A 22,206-nucleotide genomic window follows, 5' to 3' on the forward strand; every position below is an offset into this window, starting at 1 on the left:
CAACATCACAGAAGGCCATTTGGCTCATAAGGTCTACACCAGCTATGACATATAGATTCTCAGTCAGAGTACATTTAAGACAGAGTTCTTTTGGATGTTGAGAGATTGTGAGAGAAAGTCACTGAGGACCATCGACCATGAGTGCATTGAGACAGAACACCCTGAAAGGTCCAAATGGTCTACTTCAGCACCTATTTCTTGTCAATAAAGTAATGCCATGTAGGAATGTTCATTTCAGTGACTTCCATTGCGATTCACTATAGTTTAAATTTCTCAGCAGGTCAGGCAACATGTGAGAAGTGAGAAACAGAGTTTCAGGTCAATGATCTTTTATAAGATTTTACGATGAGTCTTCTTTGCTCAGGGTCTCACCATTGGTATACCGTGAGAGCAGATCCTGTCCTGGCCACTAAATTTATTTTGCAGCTCATTCTCCCTCAATTTTCGTGCAGAGAAATGCAATTTAGGCCTCACTTTGTCTGATGTTAGTTTGCACACTGATAATTTCTGAGAATTTAATTACAATGTCAGAACAAATTGGTCCGAGAGGCTGGAAAGTGGTTCTTTTTGTTCCTGAATTCCCCATGTTGTTACTCTGGGCTCTTGTTTGAAGGTGGCTTGTCCTATCGACAGGGAGGGCCTGAAACTAGGTAGGATCCACTCTAATCGAGGCTCAGGCTTCACCGGCAGCGGCAGGCCGCACGCTGCCATGGCAACAGCGGCCAGCGGGCTCCGTCCTGACTGGCGGAACCCGGTACGGCCCCCGACCGTTCATTGGCTGAGGGCCGTCCCTGCTGGTTATGATTGGCCGGGGGTGCGCTGTTTAATATTCCGGCGGGAAAGGCGCGCGCGGCATTAGTTCGAGCGGCAGAGGGATCGGGTCAGATTTCGATTACTGCCAGATCACAAGGCGATCCGTATACTGACCCACGCTTGAACATCAGGGGATCAGCGCAGGATCACATCTCGGTCGCCAGCAGATCACTGCCCGATTTCTTCCCCTCCCTCCCCCCGCTCTAGCTCCGGCCCTCCAGCAAACAGGCAGAGAGAGAGAGAACGCCCAGGCCTCAGCAACATGTTCGTCATCAAGAGAGGTACTGACCCCGGCGGTTGGGGGCATGGGGTATGTAGACCCGACCCCGAGGGTGGGGGATAGCGTGGACCCGACCCCGACGGTGGGGATGGGAAGTGTCGACCCTGACCCGGGGGTTGGGGGTGGGGGATGAAGGCCTGTGTGTGGAAGGGGTGAGAGAATGTGTGCTGAGGGTGCAGCCCGGTCCCCAAGGAGGCTGTGGACCTGGTCCGCTGGGTGCGGCGACCCCGGTGTGTTGGACCTTTATGGAAACATGATACCCTGAGGGTCTTTACGGGTTTGTCTGTGTGTGTGTGTGTGGAGAGGGTCAACTCCTCCGAGGGAGAGTCTGCAACCAGTGATCGCCGGTTTTAAGTTGAATTCAGGGAAATTTATCTCTGACAGCTGAGAGTCTGCGATTCTCCCTGAAAAGGTGATGGAAAGCAGCATCCGTGAATATTTGTAAGACAGAAATTGGTAAGATTCCCGTTAAGGAAGGTCTGAGAGGGAAGCAGAGTTGCTGATGAATTCGTTAACCACGACCTTAAGTACATCAGCAGGATCGAGGGGCTGAATGGCCAGCTCCTGATTTTTGTTTGTATGTGATTGTGTTCGTTTCACTTCCATGTTATTTCTAACTTCTGAATATGTCAATTTTAAATCCGTGTCCACATTTGTAGTGGAAGCTGCCAATGTAAACATGTCACGATGCATCTACGTCCCCCTGCCAGCAGGAGCGCCAGCTTCATGTGTGACATGTTTACATGGACTGTCCCCATTGTAACTGGAACATAGATATTTAGAATGTGGACAGCTGTTTGAATGTGTGTAGATATGTTTGATCGTTATGCCAGCACTGCCAGTACAAATGGGAGATGTACTTACTAAAGACATTTTCAGATGAGCTCAGCAGACCACTGGGTCCAATGCCACTGTAAACCCTCACCCTCGGCTCCTCTATGTAAAAGCAAGATATTTCAGATTTTTTGCAGTAAAAACAGAAATGACTGGAGAAATTCAACTGGGCTGGCAGCATCAATGGGGACAGAAAGAGTTGTGGTTTCCAGTCCAATATGACTCTTTAGAATCTGTGGAACAGGTTCTTGCCAGTCTGACAAAAGATGGACCTTTGTCTGGTCTGAGGGAAGATGATATAACTTGTAATTGGTTTAACTTCTGTCCTGGCTCTGACGCTGGCTGTTTCTTAACCTACAGCTTTGTGGTTCTGTATTCCACTGAGGCTGATAACCGGCTTGTCTGCTGTTATGTTTAATATTCGCTCTGATAACAGGGCTAAAAGCCAATTGTCCTGTCGCTGATTATAATCACCATTGGTTTGTGAGATTTTTTAAATTAAATTCCCTTTTCCAGCGTTTCCCTCGGCTCTTTTAGCAGCTCCTTGTAATCCCCAGGTTCTACTTCCCACTCTATACAGTGTTCTATGTCCTGCCCGGTCCGTCTCTCCCGCCTATGTATAGTTTGAATTTGGCGCCGAAGCAGTTGATTGTAAGAGTGGCGGGAATTGGGTAAACCGCGCCGCAACTTTGTACATAAGACTAAATTTTAACTGGGCCGTAGATCAGGAAGCTGCCTGAGAGAGGGACATAGATAGAGAGCAGGCCTTCAGGTCAAACTCCCCACCCTGGGTATCAAAGCGAAACTATTCCAGCGGCTCTGAGCTTGCAAATGAAAAGGGACAAAAATAGGTCAGAGGCTGGTGAAATGAGTCCGGTTTCGGAAGCATGAATAGAATTTAAAAATCGTCAGTTGAGAGTATGTCCAGGAACAGTTTTTAACTTGGATTTAATTCATTCAAGATGAGTAATTCTAAAACAAATGGTTCCAAATTACAAATTGGAACATTGTCCACCCTCTTGTTATATCTCTGTATTCACAAATTTGCAAGGCTGGATGATCAATATTTAACCAGCTGGAGTAGACCTTTGTAACGTTGGGCAATGGGTGGCAGACCCCAGAGTCTCTGTGGCCTTGGTTAGGGTTTAGGCACCCATGAGGTGTTTGTTCTGTTTCGTGTTTACGGGCTGGTGATTGCCTCAGAGTTGGGCTTGTGGCTTCACTCTGACCTTCAGTATATGAATTTTGAGATGGGTCTACAAGGACAATAGAAATGATACAAAACTTGTATGTATTGTGAACTATGAGGAGAAAAGCAAGCTTGTAGAAGACTTGGGGAAAACTGGTGGAATAAGCAGATGTGTGGACGATTAAATTTAATGCAGAGAAGTCGGAAGTGATTAAAATTAATCTGAAGAATATGGTGACAATGTAAAGTAATAAGGTACATTTTTAAAGGAGATCCTCGAGCATGTATTGGCACCACATTTAAGGTAGAACGCGAATTAGTACTAGTGAAGATGCCCAAGATTTATAACAACCATTCTCAATGAATTTCAACAGCATAGATTGATCAGAGAGATGGGTGTTATAGTTCTGAGTGCAGAGAGCATTGAGACAATTTGATAGATATGTTCAAAATCATGGTTCTGATTGGCAGATACAGTTAAGCAAAAATGGAAACGCTCTTTATGACAAATGGATGAAGCTGTCTTAATGCAATTGTAGAGCCTTGGTGTGCAACTATTTCTGTATTTTTGTACTATTTTGTATATGGGGGCGGCATGGTGGCACAGTGGTTAGCACTGCTGCCTCACAGCACTGGGGACCTGGGTTCAATTCCAGCCTTGGAATTTGTGTGGAGTTTGCACATTCTCACTGTGCCTGCATGGGTTTCCTCTGGGTGCTCCAGTTTCCTCCCACAGTCCAAAGATGTGCAAGTTAGGTGAATTGGCCATGCTAAATTGCCTGTAGTGTTCAGGGAGGTAGGTGTATGTGACGTGGGTCATGGGGCGATGGGTCTGGGTGGAATACTCTGAGGTTCGGTGTGGACTTGTTGGGCCAAAGGGCCTGTTTCTACACTGTAGGAATTCTGATTCAGTGAAATGAGGCATTCATTCTAGGCACTGCCTCCTTGGTCTTACATCATTGTCCACACAACTCTCATTCATTCTCCCCTTTAAATTATTTTTAGTCAACCTGTTTAGACATGTTGTGTAGTGTAGATGGAACTTGAACTTGGCATTGCTGAGCCACAAATCCCCTTGCTTCATGTTATTCTGTGCAATGTTGGTCTCCTTATCTAAGGAAAAATTTATTTGCCATTAAGAGTGCAACATGGATTCAGTGGACGGATCCCTGGATGTGGACATTGTCCTATGTGGAAAGATTAAACATGCTAGGACTCCGGTCACTGGAGTTTAGAAAAATGAGGCAATCTCATTCAAACATACAGAATACAAGCAGGAAGGATGTTTACCCCAGGGTCTTGGACTCGAATGATGGGGTACTATTTCAGGCTAATGGGTAGACTGTTTAAGACTGAACTGATGATTACTTCATGCAGCATAATAAATCTTTGGAGTTACGTACCTAGGAGGGCTGTGGAGGCTCAGTCAGTGAGCATGTACAAGAGACTGAGATTTACACATTAAGTTTGTATGCATTAAAAACATCGCAGGATACAGAGAAGTGCAGGAAAATGGTGTTAAAGTACAAGAATAGCTACAATTTCATTTGCCGTGGGCTTGAAAGTTGAGTAGCCTCCTCTCAATTCATGTTAATTGCAGTATAATTCTGGGTCTGAATTAATCATTTACAGCTGTGCCACAGACTGCTTCCCTAACACTGGTACCCTCATAAGCTCACAACTTGTCTTGATGCAGTTGCAGCTCAGGAATTCCGTTCCTAATCCTCTCTGGCTCTGTGACTCTTTTCCTCCTTTTAAGCCAATCAGAAACTTTGCATTATGCCAAAGAAGCTTTATAAATTACAGTTGATATTGACTGCTTAATGGATGAAGAAGTGCTTAAACTTGTAACGTTTTACTGTTCAGATGGTCGCCAGGAGCGGGTCATGTTTGACAAGATTACATCCCGGATACAGAAGCTGTGCTATGGCCTGAATCCTGACTTTGTAGATCCTGTGAGTAGCTTTTTCCTGATTTTCTGTTATCACTGATCTGAAATCATCATTAACAAGTCATTGATAGTTGGTTCTGTGATTGACTGGGCTAAATGCGTTGCTTGGCAAAGCACAGACCTATTAAGGTAAAGCTTGCATTCTGATCTGAGGATGTCCGAAAGTCCTCCACATCCAACACATGACATACAGCATACATACATGTGACATTCATACATATGGGAAATGTAAGATCCTATTTGTGTACAAATGACACTCAAACAGTATTGAGGTAATGGCTGAATAATTTGTTTTCATGTTGAAGGACAAGCATTACCACAGTCTCTTTGAGGTGGACAGTGTGGCATGTGTGGAGGTTCTGCTTTTTCTCAAATTTGGCTCATGGGAGCTTGTGCAGCCACCTGGGAAGCTAAATGGATCTTCAACTTAACGTTTTTTTGGGAAGTCCTCGTTCGGTGCAGTACTCTCTCAGCACTGCATTGGATTAGCTTGGATTTTATGTTGATGTCTTTGGAGTAGAATCTGAATCCACAATCTCAATCTGTCTCATCGTGGATGTCAACAAGTGTAAAGGAGCCACCATACAAACTCCGGACAAACCTCAGGGGATCTCTCTCCCACTGCAACTCTCTTGTCCCCTCCACCTATCTTCTCCTCTATCCATCTTCAATCCGCCTCTCCCTCTCTCCCTATTTATTTCAGAACACTCTCCCCCTCCACCTTTTCTGATGAAGGGTCTAGGCCCAAAATGTCAGCTTTTGTGCTCCTAAGATGCTGCTTGGCCTGCTGTGTTCATCCAGCTCCACATTTTGTTATCACCATACAAAATTGTCTGCTTATCTTAAAATTGGTTTTGTTCAACTGTTAGTATAGCAGGGGTTGGGGAATGACTGAGGTGAGCAGCAACAGCCAAATCAGTGTAATCTTGGGATAACTTCCTGTGCCACTAGCCAGCGAGGCTAGGAATAGGAAGATAATACAGTTAAATGCATGGCTAAAGATCTGGTGTAGGAGGGAGGGGTGAGTCACTTGCATGTCAGGTGATTGAAGTCTCAGTGGTGGTGCATTTCAGAAACAGTGACCATAATTCTGTAATTTTAAGTTACTAATGGATAAGGATAAGAGTAGTCCTCAGTGAAAGTAATGAACTGGGGAAGGGCTAACTGCCACAATATTAAGCAGGAACTGGGAAATGTAGATGAGTCCAGCTGTTTGAGGGTAACTGGCATGTGGGAGTCCTTTAAAGGCCAGTTGATTAGAGTTCAGGACCAACATGCTCCACTAAAAATGAAGGATGAGGATGGCAAGAGAAGTTGAGAGCTTGGTTGAAAAGGAAATGGAGGTAGTCATAAGTTTTAGGAAATTGAAGATAGCTGGAAAGAACCAGGAAGTTACAAAATTGAGCTCGGCAGGGCGGTAGATGTAGTCTTTATGGCTCTTTGACAAGGTCCTTTGTGGCATGCTAATACAAAGGAAAAGTCCATGGGACCCATGGCGAGGTAAAATGAATACAGAACTGGCTTAGCCATAGGTGACAGGCTAGTGGTGGAAGAATGATTTTCTGACTGGAGATCAGTGGTGTTCATAATCATACTGCCTGGAGACAAACCCTTTGGTCCAATCGGTTTACGCTAACCATAAATCCCAAACTAAATTAGTCCCACCTGTGCTTGGCCCATATCTCTCCAAACATTTCTTAAATTCATGTACTTATCCAAATGTCTTTTGAATGTTGTAACTGTACCTGCCTGCACCACTTTCTCTGGAAGTTCAATCCATATAAACCATTCTGTAAAAGAAAAAAAATTCCCCGTCACCTTTTTTAAACGTTTTCCCCCTCACCTTAAACATGCCCCCTTGTCTTGAAATCCCTAACCTAAGGAAAAGACACCTGCCATTTACCTTATCTAAACCCTTCATTATTTTATAAACCTTTGTTAAAGTCATTCTCAACCTCCTAGATTCCAGTGAAAACCATCCCAGCCCATTCAGCCTCTCATCATAACTCACCCTCCATTCCTACCAACAAGCTGGTACATTGAACCCTGTATAGCTTAGGAAGTATCCTTTCCAAAACAGAGACTAGAAGTGGACGCAGTACTCCAGAAGAGGCCCCACCAATACAACATCAACATAACAACCCAGCTCGTATAGTCAAGGTCTGAGCAATGAAGGTGAGCATGCTAAATGCTTCCTTAATCACCCCATTTACATGTGATGCACGCTTCCAAGAATTATGCACTTGAACCCCTAGGGTCTCTGTTCTACAACATGCCCAATGCCCTCCTTTTAATTGTATGATTTGTTACTGTTGGATGCTGAAGTTAGGTGGAGTACATGTGGATTGTGAGGTAGTGAGTCAGAATTTGGTGTTTGTACAGTGCTAGTCGGGGGTAGCATTGCATGATCCCTTTTAAAAGTTTATGTACTTCTTCTATGCTTAGAGATTTAAATGGATGTCTGAACAGCAGCTTGGGGGTTTGCAAGTATAAAGAAAGCACCTGAATTAAAAGCTTTGTACCAAGCTGTAGTTTTTACCAAGATAACAAGTTTTTGAATTTAGCCAATCAATTTGAACCAGCCACTTAGATACCCAGGACCAATCAAATCTGAATTTGATGGTTTTGACAACCTAGGACCAATCTGATTGTAAGAAATTAATGTCATCAGAGGTATAAAAGAAGAGTTCGACAATAATAGAAGAACTAACTTGCTATCTGCCAGAGTTAACAGCTCTCAGTTGTCAAGAGAAAATCACTGCATCTCATGGGTTCCTTTAAGCCTTAGAGAAAGTGCTATTGAAATATCAAAGGTACCAATGGCACAACTAGCTAATACTCCTGATAGAAGAATTGATGGAGGAGGCATTCCTGACAGAAGAATTGACGGAGAAGGCACAGAGCACTCAGGAAGACATATAACCTGGCAGTACATAAGTCGGTCTTGTATTTTTTAGAACAGCGTACCATTAGAATCTTGCTTTACATGGGTATAGTCAGTTAGAGGGGTTTATTTGGTTTGTTCAGGGCTTAGTTAATTTGCTCATTGCTGGAGTTAGATAAATTATTTTGTAGTTGATTGCAAAGTGAGTGTCAGGAATTTATTTAACCACAAGAAGTTGCTGAAGGGCAGGTTGCAGCACTTCTCACTTTGCTTTTACAGATTATAGGCAGAGGTGCTCCTCTTTGGGTGTTTTGGTTTTAGTTCTCAGAGAGGTCAACGCCTGCTTTATAATTATATAATTGTTCAGCAGGGATCAGTGCTGGAACCCCTATTGTTTGTAGTATGCATAAACGATTGGAAGGAGATTAAAGGTGGCCTGATCAGTAAGTTTGTGGATCACACACAGATTGTGGAATCTGTGGATCATGAAGAGGATTGCCAGCGGGTACAGCTGGATATAGATAGGCTGGAGACTTGGCTGGAGAAATGACAGGTGGTGTTTTTGTAGGGTAGAAATGCTAATTACTAGGGGACGTGGTTAAAGGTAAAAAGGTGGTAAGTTTAAGGCAGATGAGAGGCAGTTTTTTTCCATAGGGTGGTAAATCTCTGGAATGTGCTGTCCAAAGAAGTGGTGGAAGAAGCTAAAATAGCAATGTTTCAGGAGGTATTTTGACCGCTATATGGGGAGTATCTGGGGAATGGAGGGACACGGACTGCAAAGAAGTAAAAGTTTTTAGTTCAGAAAGGCATTGTGTGTCAGCACAGTCTTGGTGGGCAACAGAGCCTGTTACTGTGCTGTACTTTTCTTTGTTCCTTCCTGAGATTTTATAGCACTTCCTGAACAGTCAATGAATCTCATCAATGTTTTGAGTTTGCAATCCTTTTTTATATTTCCAAGGAATTTGGTGACTCTGTACACTTGATAGCTGGTGCCTAATTGACCTGTAGTAAAACTTCATGTGATGATCAATTGTGGTAGATTTGGCATTCTTGTGTTTGTTGTAATGAATGCCAGAGGAACATCAAGATTTTTGGATGATTTGAGCTGCTGCAAAAGTTGTCAGTTGTTTTAAAAGTACAAGTTAGATGTCTGCTGTCTCTTTTGTGCACCAATGGATGACTAATTTGTGTGCTGCCTTTCTGGTGAGATGGTTCCTCTTGTCTTTCAGGCACAGATTACGATGAAGGTGATTCAGGGTCTCTACAGTGGTGTTACCACTGTCGAGCTAGATACCCTAGCAGCAGAAACAGCTGCTACAATGACCACCAAGCATCCTGACTATGCCATTCTAGCTGCAAGGATTGCCGTCTCCAACCTCCACAAAGAAACCAAAAAGGTGTTCTCTGGTGAGTAATGTGAGCAAGGGATCCTTCATTGATGTTGTAATCACATTTCTTAGGAATTGAACTGCTTGATACATCATAACTTGCAACAGACTGATTGACTACATGTGCAGGCCAACTTCACGTTGACACAAGATTTTGTAATATATATTGATTCTATCAAGAAGGTATCTAGCCATGTTAGTGGAGTGGGTGGATAGGGGCAGTTAACTTTCATTGCATGGTAGCTCAGTGGTTAGCACGGCTGTCTGTCAGTTCCAGGGACCCAGGTTACATTCCAACCTCAGGTGACCGTCTGTGTGGAATTTGCACATTCTCTCCGTGTTTGTGCAGGTTTCCTCTCGGTGCTGGGGTTTCCTCCCACAGTCCAAAGGTGTGTAGCATAGGGTGGAAAGGCTATGCTAAATTGACCATAGTGTCCAGAGATGTGCAGGCTAGGTTGGTTAGCCATGGGATATGGAAGGTTACAGGAACAGGTTGGGATGCTCTTTGGAAGGCTGGTGTGGACTCAGTGGTAGATCTGGCATTCTTGTGTTTGTTGTAATGAATGCCAGAGGAATGTTAAGATTTTTGGATGATTTGTGCTGCTGCAAAAGTTGTCAGTTGTTTTAAAAGTACAAGTTAGATGAATGGCCTGCTTCCACACTGTATGGATTCTATAATTTGAGTAGAGAAGTGAGATGTTGCATTTTTGGTAGGAATAACTGAAAGAGAATACAAAACGAGTACAATTTTAAGGGAGTTGCAGCAGCACAAGGACCTGGATATAACTGTGCTCGTGATTGAAAGTGGAGGACTTTGTGGACAGACAAGTAAAGCAACAGCTTTATTAGAGGCATAGAGAACAAGAGCAAAGAGGTGATGTTGAACTTGAACAAGTCACTTGTACACCTTCCCTCTCACCTGGAGTGTTGTGTACAGTTCTGGATGTCACTTTGAAGGAAATGCGTGAGTAAACAAAAAACATTACAGCGCTGCCCTCCAAGCCTGCACTGACACAAATTCCCCATACATGCTAAAGTTGTCTTCGTTTACAGGATTCATGTCTCTCTATTCCCTTCTATTCATGTATTTGTCTTGGTGCTTCTTGAATGCTGCTATATTGTTTGCTTCCACCGCATCCTCTGGTAACATGTTCCAGGCCCTCACCATCCTCCGCGTTGGAGAGTGTAGAAGTGATTTACAAGAATCGTTCTAGGGATGAGAAATTTTAGCTGTGAATTTAGATTGGATTAACACCCCCATTTGCTTCATACCTGTTTCTTTTGCAGATGTCATGGACGATTTGTTTAACTACATGAACCCTCTTGTTAACTCTCATTCACCCATGATTTCCAAGGAAACGCTGGAGATTGTGCTGGAAAACAAAGATGTAAGTGCTTTCTTGCTTGGGAATTGGTGGTGTGGAATTGAGACCCTTGTGTACGCTGAAGGGGCAAATGTTGTAATGTTAAGATATTTTGACTGGAAAGAACTAGGACTGATCGTGGATCTGGGCAATTATAATTGTGTGTACTTTGGATGCAGCAATTGGCCACAGTACCCTTTGGGCTCAGGAGGCCCAAATCCCTGGTCCTTGTACATTCCACCTGTAAATTCTTTTACAGCAGGGTAGTATTGTGATCTTTACTGACTGGTAATGTTCAGTGCTTAAGTGGGTGTGATGTCTTAGAGATTGGCTGAATAACAGATTTGTTCTAAAGTGACAACTGTTCTTTCCTTTTAGCGCTTGAATTCTGCCATAATCTATGACCGGGACTTCTCATATAATTACTTTGGATTCAAGGTGAGCTTTTTGATGAGGAGTTGTTCACTTTCTTGCAATGCTTTTGTGTTGTTGGCTTACTTTTGCACTATCTTTTCACAGACACTGGAGCGTTCCTATCTTTTAAAGATCAATGGGAAAGGTATGTTTAATCTGCTGTAACTCTTGGTGTAGGATAGCAGAGATTGGACATCTCCCTGGATCCCTTGCTGAAGATATGTTGTTTGAATGGAGTCAGCAATTGTCCCCCTCTTTGTAGCCATTATTCCCATAGTTTTCTGGCAGAGTAAAGACAAAATACTACAAGTGTTGGAAATCTGAAGTACAGAGAATGCTGGATAAACTCAGCAGGTCTGACAGCCTCAATGGGGAAAGTAAGCTCTGAAGAAGTCAGTGGACTTGAAAAATTAACTCTATATTTCTGTCTCCGCAAATGCTGCCAGACCTGCTGAGTTTATCTGGCATTCTGTGTTTGTTTCTTAACTGCAGAGATTTGATCTCTCTGCCACTTGGGAGCTCATGAACATATGAGGCAAGAGTAGGCCACTGAGCCCCTCAAGGTCGCTCTGCCATTCAATAAAATCATGGGTGACTGGATAACTCTATATTTCTCTTACCCTGGATAACTTATCGTCCTGCTCACCAAGAATCTATCTTTCATATTAAAATTATTAAAGCCTCTGCTTCCACTATCTTTTGAGGACGAGCATTCTAAAGACGCTCAACTCTCTGAAGCTGTTTTCCTCATGACGTTTTTTAAATGGGTGACCCGTTAATTTTAAGCGTGGATCAGATTCCTGTGCAAGAAGAACCATCCTTTCTCCACCCGGTCAAGAGCACACAGGATATTAATTAATCTTCTTTTGCTGCTACAATTTGGCTCTACGTTGAGCAGAGAATGGAGTGGTGGTTTAACTCTCTCCGTTTTTCTTGAGACATGTAATCTTAAACCCTTGAAGGAAAATAGTCTCATTCCCTTTTCTGAACTGCTTACTGCTTTCTAATGAAATGCTGATCAGCATCAGTTTGGTTGATTGATTTTCTTGTGTTGGAGAGGTTGTGCTAGGCATTCCAGGTATCCATTGTATGTAGGAATTGACTGGAGGATGTTTGGCTGATACAGGGCAGTAGTGTAGCACAACTGTTTCCTGCACCTCCCTGTTCATGCGATCCAATGCTGAACTTATTTTAGTGCAATATACCTTAAAGTAGGGGGTTTTGTTGAGTTAGCCTAAACTTGTTGCATCCCTGAGAATCCTGGCAACCCATAGTGTTGTTGGATTCGGGTTCATTCTGTTGATACTGATAGTGTGCTATGTTGTGCTTGACATGGGTTCTTTTTTTCCTCAGTGGCAGAACGACCTCAGCACATGCTTATGAGGGTTGCTGTTGGAATCCATAACCGTGATATTGATGCTGCCATTGAAACATACAACTTGTTGTCTGAAAGATGGTTTACTCATGCTTCTCCCACCCTGTTCAATGCTGGCACCAACAGACCTCAACTCTCAAGGTATGGACTTTGCTTTACCCCCTCATTGTTTGTAACGGCTGAATTTTCTTCTAAAGGCACTTCGTCCTTATCCTTGCAATTATTATTGATACTGAGCTGCATTAACTCCTAAAATAAATTTTTCTCTGACTCCAAACATCTGAAGTTCCACAACACCTCTTCTTTTCCTTCCTCCTCCAGTCTATAAACTTGAATAAAGTGGCCTTAATGCTGGATTAACTTTGAAGTTCTCTAACTCTGAGGCATCTTTGGCAATAGATATTAATCCCACTTCAAGAGGAGCTGAATCAGGGCATTTTAGTCAAATAATGGTTAATGAGACTGCAGATTATTATTAGCATTTAAGTACTTCAGAGTTGTGTAAGATAATTTAAAATGTTAGTGTGATCAAACAAAGATCATACAATATACAACAGACACATTGTCCTACTGAGTACCCTCAGTTATCAAACACAATTGAGGGGATTACATCTTTCTATTGGAAATGTGGCTCCACGCCCATCATAATGTGACACTTAACTGCTTTTTGAAATGGCCTGGCAAAATGGCAATACCAAATTACTGAAGTAAAAGCTGAGAATGGGTAAAATAGCTTTGTGTGATACCCACATTCCAGGAATGAATAAAAATAATAGATCACTTAAAGGATATTTAGTCAAACATATTGTATGGATCATTGTGAATAGAGTTGGCGGGTTCCCTTCCTTGAAGGCAGTCAATGAAATTTTTATTAAGCTGGTTTTAGAGTTGCGTGTGATGATTGTCCACAGGTTTATTCTTGAGAAACATTCAATAAATGATTTTGTCTGCAGGTACTACCATTGCTTGATTCCAGCCTTTCATCACCACTGCTTTGATTGCTCTTGTTTCTTCTAACACCTTGTTTAGAAGACTTTACTTTCCTCTATTGATCTTCACTGTTTGAATCAAAGCTCAGTGTTTAGCAGCATCAATCCCTAATTCACCTTTGGGGAGGATAGTATAATGCTTCTGTAACTGCAAGCAATCCACTTTCCTGGATGAATGCTCTGGAGGCAAGATTTTACATCCTTCCATAGCAGCTGGGCAATTTAAATTCAAGTCTCAATTGTTTATGCTCATGGAACTACTAGACTCTCATAAAAACTGTTTTACATCTTCTTGTGATGAAGGAAGGCTGCTGCCCTTGCATGGTCTGTATGCATATGATTCCAAACCCACAGCAATTGTTGACTTTTAACTGCCCTCTGAAAGGCCTAGCAAAGGAAAAGCATTGCAGGTGTACACTTAGTCCCTGGGTTGCAAACGGCTTTTTGTTCTGGAATCTATATGCAAGTCAGTACGCTATGCAGGACAGTGTAAAGCAGCAATTCACAAATATCAGCAGTCACAGGTCAGATGTTGTTCAATTCTGAGTCTTGACTTGCTGCTCACCACCATGTCCAGGGCAATAAATGTTGGACTTGCCAGCGACTTGCTCTCACCCCGTGAATGAGTGGTGTCTGGTGCAATGAATTCTTAATAAGGAAGGGATGGAATCTCTCTCCTGTCTGTTGACTCACTGAACTGACTTTGTCTTGCAGCTGTTTCCTACTTGCCATGAAGGATGATAGCATTGAAGGGATTTATGACACTTTGAAGCAATGCGCTCTGATTTCCAAGTCTGCTGGTGGGATTGGGGTTGCTGTGAGCTGTATTCGAGCAACAGGAAGCTACATTGCTGGCGTGAGTACAGAGGGAGTGCAGTTTGCACTTTCGGCAAATGGGCAGTGGCCATTCAAAAGCTGTAGGGTGGTGCTCAGGATTGTGATTACAGTATAAACCTGAAACTCAGCTGCTCCTTGCTGGTGTTCTTAATCAACTTCCTCCTACCCTTCTCTTCATCTCTTCCCTATCTCTTCTATTCCTTTCTCCTTTAATTTGTTTTTAGATTTCCCTTTAAATTTAGCTAAGAGATTTGTCTCAATCATTCCTGGTGGTATCAAGTTCAATATTCTCATTATTCTCTGGATAACGTGATTTCTCCTGAATTCCTGATTGAGCATATTAGTGACAGTCTTGGATATGTAGCCATTCGTTTTGATCTTCTATACAATTAACCTTTTTTTCTACATCTACATTTATCAAACTTCATAATATTAATTGCCTCAATTAAGTAACTGTCTTTAAAGATCCACCACCCTCTTGCCCAGATATTGTCCTCTCTCCTTTGCTGTTCTGTTTATCATGGCATCATTTGGCATAAGGTGGGTATGACATTGGTGCAAACATTTAGGAAAGTGTTCAACTTCAGGATGCCTGATTTCAGTGATCTGGACCACTGAGGTCTCTGTGCTCCTTCAATTCTGATGCTTTATGTAAGCCTCGGTGTAAGAGTAATGCTGCTGCCAGGTGGGGTCACGAGCACACGTGCAGAAAGTCACCAGTGGCAGCGTGATATTCTCTTCACTATTAATTTCATCTAGTTTTACCTTAAACTAAATACGTTAGATTTTCATTAGTCGACGGATCAATGGTAGGAGGCGGGGAAGGGAGGTATCTAGGAGATTAATTTTCACTCAATGTGCTGCGAGTCTGGAACTCACTGCTTGAAAGGGTGGTTGAGTCAGAAGCTCTAGTAACATTTAAGAAATACTTAGATATTCAGTTGCATTGTGATAGCCTCCATGGCCAAGAATTGCAAAGCGTAGTTAGGTTATCCAGATCTTTGTTCACCAGTAAAGACAGTATTCAGAAAGGCCTCCTTGAGTGCTGTAAACATCTGAAAGCAGCATACATTATTGCTACATTTGACACCATTCAATATGTGCTAAAGAATTTGTAGGGAGAAAATCTGACTTTTATCCAAGTCTGTTCAGGTTCCTGATCTTGAAGATTGGAGGCCCCTAATGAGTGAAATTTCATTTCTCTTAATTCTGTGTTCTCTATATTTGATATGATTAGTAAAAGAAAATGTTCAGTTAGTATTGCAAGTGCATCTGTACCTGTGCAGAGGGATCAAGGTGGCTGTATTTAATGTGGTAACCTGTTTCCTGACTGGGAACATAGCACTTGTGTAAAATTCAACTTTAATCATTCCACCATTAGTGGATATAGAACATAGAACAGTACAGCACAGAACAGGCCCTTCAGCCCACAATGTTGTGCCGACCATTGATCCTCATGTATGCACCCTCAAATTTCTGTGACCATATACATGTCCAGCAGTCTCTTAAATGACCCCAATGACCTTGCTTCCACAACTGCTGCTGGCAACGCATTCCATGCTCTCACAACTCTCTGCGTAAAGAACCTGCCTCTGACATCCCCTCTATACTTTCCACCAATCAGCTTAAAACTATGACCCCTCGTGCTAGCCATTTCTGCCCTGGGAAATAGTCTCTGGCTATCAACTCTATCTATGCCTCTCATTATCTTGTATACCTCAATTAGGTCCCCTCTCCTCCTCCTTTTCTCCAATGAAAAGAGACCGAGCTCAGTCAACCTCTCTTCATAAGATAAGCCCTCCAGTCCAGGCAGCATCCTGGTAAACCTCCTCTGAACCCTCTCCAAAGCATCCACATCTTTCCTATAATAGGGCGCCCAGAACTGGACGCAGTATTCCAAGTGCGGTCTAACCAAAGTTTTATAGAGCTGCAACAAGATCTCACGACTCTTAAACTCAATCCCCCTGCTAATGAAAGCCAAAACACCATATGCTTTCTGAACAACCCTGTCCACTTGGGTGGCCATTTTAAGGGATCTATGTATCTGCACACCAAGATCCCTCTGTTCCTCCACGCTGCCAAGAATCCTATCCTTAATCCTGTACTCAGCTTTCAAATTCGACCTTCCAAAATGCATCACCTCGCATTTATCCAGGTTGAACTCCATCTGCCACCTCTCAGCCCATCTCTGCATCCTGTCAATGTCCCGCTGCAGCCTACAACAGCCCTCTACACTGTCAACGACACCTCCGACCTTTGTGTCGTCTGCAAACTTGCTGACCCATCCTTCAATCCCCTCGTCCAAGTCATTAATAAAAATTACAAACAGTAGAGGCCCAAGGACAGAGCCCTGTGGAACTCCACTCACCACTGACTTCCAGGCAGAATATTTTCCTTCTACTACCACTCGCTGTCTTCTGTTGGCCAGCCAATTCTGTATCCAAGCAGCTAAGTTCCCCTGAATCCCATTCCTCCTGACCTTCTGAATGAGCCTACCATGGCGAACCTTATCAAATGCCTTACTGAAGTCCATATACACCACATCCACAGCTCGACCCTCATCAACTTTTCTAGTCACATCCTCAAAAAACTCGATAAGGTTTGTAAGGCATGACCTACCCTTCACAAAGCCGTGTTGACTGTATTTGATCAAGCCATGCTCTTCCAGATGGTCATAAATCTTATCCCTCAGAATCCTTTCTAACACCTTGCAGACGACAGACGTGAGACTTAGCGGTCTATAATTGCCGGGGATTTCCCTATTTCCTTTCTTGAAGAGAGGAATTACATTTGCCTCTCTCCAGTCCTCGGGTACGACTCCAGTGGAGAGCGAGGATGCAAAGATCTTCGCAAGTGGCGAAGCAATTGCATTTGTCGCTTCCCAAAGCAGCCGAGGACAAATCTGGTCCGGGCCTGGCGACTTGTCAATCTTAATGTTTGACAAAATTTTCAGCACATCAGCTTCCTCTATCTCTATCCATTCCAGCATGCACACCTGCTCTTCAAAGGTTTCATTCACTACAAAGTTCGTTTCTTTCGTAAAGACAGAAGCAAAAAACTCATTTAGGGCTTCCCCTACCTCCTCAGGCTCCACACACAAGTTCCCTATGCTATCCCTGATCGGCCCTACTCTTTCTTTGATCATTCTCTTATTCCTCACGTAAGTGTAAAATGCCTTTGTGTTTTCCCGGATTCCTTCTGCCAAGCCTTTCTTGTGCCCCCTCCTGGCTCTCCTCAGACCATTTTTGAGCTCCTTCCTTGCCTGCATGTAATCCTCTCTAGCTGAACTTGACCCTAGCTTCCTCCACCTTATGTAAGCTACCTTCTTCCTTTTCACTAGAAGCTCCACCGCTCTCGTCATCCAAGGTTCCTTAATCTTACCCCTTCTTGCCTGTCTCAGAGGGACATATTTACTCATCACTCCCAACAACTGTTCCTTAAACAGTCTCCACATGTCTATAGTTCCCTTACCATGGAACAACTGCTCCCAGTCCATGCTTCCTAACTCATGTCTAATCGCATCATAGTTTCCCCTTCCCCAATTAAATATCCTCCCATTTTGCCTAATCCTCTTCTTCTCCATAGCTATGTAGAATGTGAGGCAGTTATGGTCACTATCACCAAAATGCTCTCCCACCACAAGATCTGATACCTGCCCCGGCTCGTTTCCGAGCACCAAGTCTAGAATGGCCTCTCCCCTCGTCGGCCTGTCAACGTACTGCGTTAGGAAACCCTCCTGAACACACCTTACAAAAACAGCTCCATTCAAATCTTCTGCTCGAAGGAGGTTCCAATCAATATTAGGAAAGTTAAAGTCACCCATTACAACAACCCTACTGCGTGCACACTTTTCCAAAATCTGTCGACCTATGCTTTCTTCAATCTCCCTGCTGCTATTGGGGGGCCTGTAGTAAACCCCTAACGAGGTGACTACTCCCTTGCTGTTCCTAATTTCCACCCATACTGACTCAGTAGGCAGATCTTCCTCGACAATGGAAGCTTCTGTAGCTGTGATACCCTCTCTGATTAGTAGTGCTACACCCCCTCCTCTTTTTCCCCCCTCCCTATTCTTTTTAAATGTTCTAAACCCTGGAAGATCCAGCAACCATTCCTGCCCATGAGAAACCCATGTCTCTGTTATGGCCACAACATCGTAGCACCAGGTACTGATCCATGCTCTAAGTTCATCACTTTTATTCCTGATACTCCTTGCATTAAAGCAAACACACTTTAACCGATCCCTTGGTTCCTTCCCAGGAAAATCCTTCCCACTAGCTGGTCTACCTCTTGCTACTGCCTCACCTGCATCAACGCTCACCTCTGGTATACAGCTCAGGTTCCCACCCCCCTGCCATACTAGTTTAAACCCTCTCGAACTACTCGAGCAAACCTTCCACCCAGGACATTGGTCCCCTTCCAGTTCAGATGCAACCCGTCCTTCTTGTACAGGTCCCACCTTCCCCAGAAGGCATCCCAATTATCTACATATCTGAAGCCCTCCCTCCTACACCAGCTGCGTAGCCACGTGTTCAGCTGCGCCCGCTCCCTGTTCCTCACCTCGCTATCTCGTGGCACCGGTAGTAAACCAGAGAACACTACTGTTCGTCCTGCTCTGCAGCTTCCATCCTAACTCCCTGAAATCACTTTTTATATCCTCAATCCTATTTCTGGCTATATCATTTGTGCCAATATGTAACACGATTTCTGGCTGTTCGCCTTCCCCTTTTAGAACCTTATACACCCGATCGGAGACGTCCCGGACCTTGGCACCAGGGAGGCAACATACCTTCCGGGAATCCCGATCTTGCCCACAAAATCTCCTGTCGATTCCCCTAACTATCGAGTCCCCTACCACGAGTACTTTTCTATTCTGCCCCCTTCCCTTCTTTGCCACAGTGTCAGGCTCAGTGCCAGAGAACTGACTACTATGGCTTTCCTCTGGTAGGTCATCCCCCCCAGCAGTATCCAAAACGGTATACTTATTGCTGAGGGGAATGCCCACAGGGGATCTCTGCACTGTCTGTCTGTCCCCTTTCCTCCCCCTAATTGTAACCCATCTATCCTCGTCCTGAGCCTTAGGAGTGACCAACTCCCGATAACTCCTCTCAATTACCCCCTCTGCCTCCCGAATGATCCGTAGTTCATCCAGCTCCAGCTCCATTTCCCTAACACGGTTTTCAAGGAGCTGTAGTTGGGTGCACTTCCCGCAGATGTAGCCAGCGGAGACGTGTGCCACGTCTCCCAACTGCCACATTCTGCAGGAGGAGCAAGCAACTGCCCTAGCATCCATACCCCACTTATCTGAACACCCACTCAATACTAAAGTAGAAAGCTTACGTCAAGTAATAATAACAAATTAATAACAAACTTATATTCAATAGAGAAAGTTTAGAATGAACCTTACCTTATTAACTAGGATAGAGGAGGAGGGCGGGTGGAAGACTCTACAGTTGTAGAGTCTCGGGTTTAGCCGCCTTGCTGATATATATGGTCACTGCTTTCCTTCCCGGCTGCCCCTCTGGTCCTCGTCACTTCCTCTGCTGCTCCCGCTCCTTCTCTGAAAGAGGAAAAACACCGCTGCCCGCTACCGGTAAGTAATTTTAAAAATAAACTGCTTTACCTTAGCTGCAGTCTTCCGGGTCCGTTCTGCCTCCGCTGCTGCTCGCACTCAAAATCAATATCTTGGTTCTATGGTATGAAATCAAGTTTCACTTCTTAATTCCTTCTAATCCATGTCAAATATTTGTTTGATAGTACTTTTGTCTAGTGCGTCAATGTTTTACCAAATTAGAGGTGCTATACCAATGCAACAAATTGTATATTGGTAATTTCTTCTGTTATCGTTTCAGACAAATGGAAACAGTAATGGTCTTGTCCCAATGTTGCGCGTTTACAATAACACAGCACGCTACGTGGACCAGGGTGGAAACAAGGTAAGTGTTAATCTAGGGGGAGGTGATGACTTAATGGTATTGTTAATGGACTGTTAATCCAGAGATCCAGATAATGTTCTGGGAAACCGTGTTTGAATCCCACCACAACAGATGGTGGAATTTGAATTCAATATGTATCTGCAATTAAGCGTCTAAATGGTGACTGTGACTCATTGTAGGTTGTTGGTGAAAAACCCACCTGGTTCACTAATGTTCCCTAAGGAAGGAAAATTCTTACCTCGTCTGACCTCACTTGCTCCAGACTCTCAGGAACTTGGTTGACTTTTAACTGTCCTCTGGGCTGTTGGGGATGGGCAATAAATGCTGGCCTAGCCAGTGACTCCATTATCCCATGAATAAATATAGGAAAGAAAGATTGTCCTGCTGTATTTATAAAGGGCCCCTGTGCAGAGATTGAAAATGTAATACCCTAGATTCTAGACATCAGAAATGGAAAATCTGAAATTGAAACACCCAGCAGATCTGACATTATCAGTGGAGTTGAAGCGTCAGCTTGGTAACTTTTTACAAGAACTGGAAGAAATTAAAGATGGAACCATTTAGAAGCAAGTACAACATTCATGAAGGATGGAGGGGTAAGGATAATGCTGTGCATTGGTAGTAGACCTTCCTTTGTTTATTAAGATACTCTTCGTATTTAAAATGGACAATTCAGGAGTGAGATCAGGAGGTAGTTTTTCTCTTGAATGTTAGTGGAAATCTAGACCACTTTCAAAAGTTTGGATGCTTGGTATCAGTTGAGCTTTTCACACTAGTTGACAGCCTTTTTGATATGTTGTAGAGTAAGGACAGGAAATTGAAGTTGGACTGTAGCTTTGAGACTGAAAACTAATTCCTGAGTAGAATTTTGATGAAATGTATTTAACACCTGGAAAATGGAGCAGTAGTAGGCCATTTAGCTGTTTGATCTTGTTCCACCATTCAATATGATCGTGGCTGGCCCGATAAAGTTCTTAAGCTCCACTGTCTGTTCTCCATACTACTACTTCAATCAAAACCATATCATGACATGGCCTCCATAGAACATAGAACAATACAGCACAGAACAGGCCCTTCGGCCCTCGATGTTGCGCCGACCTGTGAACTAATCTAAGCCCCTCCCCCCACACTATCCCAGCATCATCCATATGCTTACCCAAGGACTGTTTAAATGCCCCTAATGTGGCCGAGTTAATTACATTGGCAGGCAGGGCATTCCATGCCCTTACCACTCTGAGTAAAGAACCTGCCTCTAACATCTGTCTTAAGTCTATCACTCCAACTCATTCTATGCAGAGCATTCTGAAGGCAATTGACCCCAGATTGAAATAAAGCATCAGTTGTCTTCAGACCAGCATATCCATCTGTGCCAGCTGTAGAAGGGTTGTCACTTGTTTATCAGACTCTACAGCCACAAAATACCATGTTCAAACCAGAACTTGTATACACCCTTTATGGATTCACATGGTTTGGCTGCTCTTGTAGTTTCAGATTAAGTCATATCTCGCGCACAGGTTTGTGTCTAGGAACTTTTTTGTAGAATGTTTGAGTAATAGTGTATTGTGTTGTTTGACCAATGTCCGTGATAGCTGACCTGAGTGTTTGATTTGTTTTCTCGTCTTGCTACAGAGACCAGGGGCTTTTGCCATTTACCTGGAACCCTGGCACATGGATGTTTTTGACTTCTTGGATCTGAAGAAGAACACCGGGAAGGAGGAGCAGCGAGCTCGCGATCTCTTCTATGCACTTTGGATTCCAGATCTCTTTATGAGACGTGTAGAGAACAACCAGGTAAAAAGCTGGGGATAAGTTGGTCAGGGGCCTCCCAAAGTAAAGTGCACAGATGCAGGGGATAAGACCACTTCTTGAATGGCTGTTAAAGAAAAAGTGTTCATGGACTACTTACTGTACCCTCTGAATGTACCAAAGGGATTTGGGCAGTGAACTAGTTTTAA

At 43.6% G+C, this 22,206-nt stretch overlaps 1 protein-coding gene across 1 annotated transcript in view; it reads left to right on the top strand.

Moving 5' to 3' along the window:
* The first annotated feature begins 842 nt into the window (after positions 1-842).
* rrm1 (ribonucleotide reductase M1 polypeptide) overlaps positions 843-22,206 on the top strand; it is a 47,418-nt gene continuing 26,054 nt past the window's right edge. Inside the window, exons 1-10 of the mRNA XM_048533443.2 lie at positions 843-1,094; positions 4,983-5,071; positions 9,181-9,358; positions 10,627-10,727; positions 11,082-11,141; positions 11,223-11,262; positions 12,471-12,633; positions 14,196-14,337; positions 20,168-20,251; positions 21,881-22,042. Of these exons, the coding sequence (XP_048389400.1) occupies positions 1,076-1,094; positions 4,983-5,071; positions 9,181-9,358; positions 10,627-10,727; positions 11,082-11,141; positions 11,223-11,262; positions 12,471-12,633; positions 14,196-14,337; positions 20,168-20,251; positions 21,881-22,042 (1,038 nt within the window). The 5' untranslated portion in view covers positions 843-1,075. The remainder of the gene's footprint in view (positions 1,095-4,982; positions 5,072-9,180; positions 9,359-10,626; positions 10,728-11,081; positions 11,142-11,222; positions 11,263-12,470; positions 12,634-14,195; positions 14,338-20,167; positions 20,252-21,880; positions 22,043-22,206) is intronic.

The sequence above is a fragment of the Stegostoma tigrinum genome, chromosome 6, assembly GCF_030684315.1.
Source record: "Stegostoma tigrinum isolate sSteTig4 chromosome 6, sSteTig4.hap1, whole genome shotgun sequence".
Classification (NCBI taxonomy): Eukaryota; Metazoa; Chordata; class Chondrichthyes; order Orectolobiformes; family Stegostomatidae; genus Stegostoma; species Stegostoma tigrinum.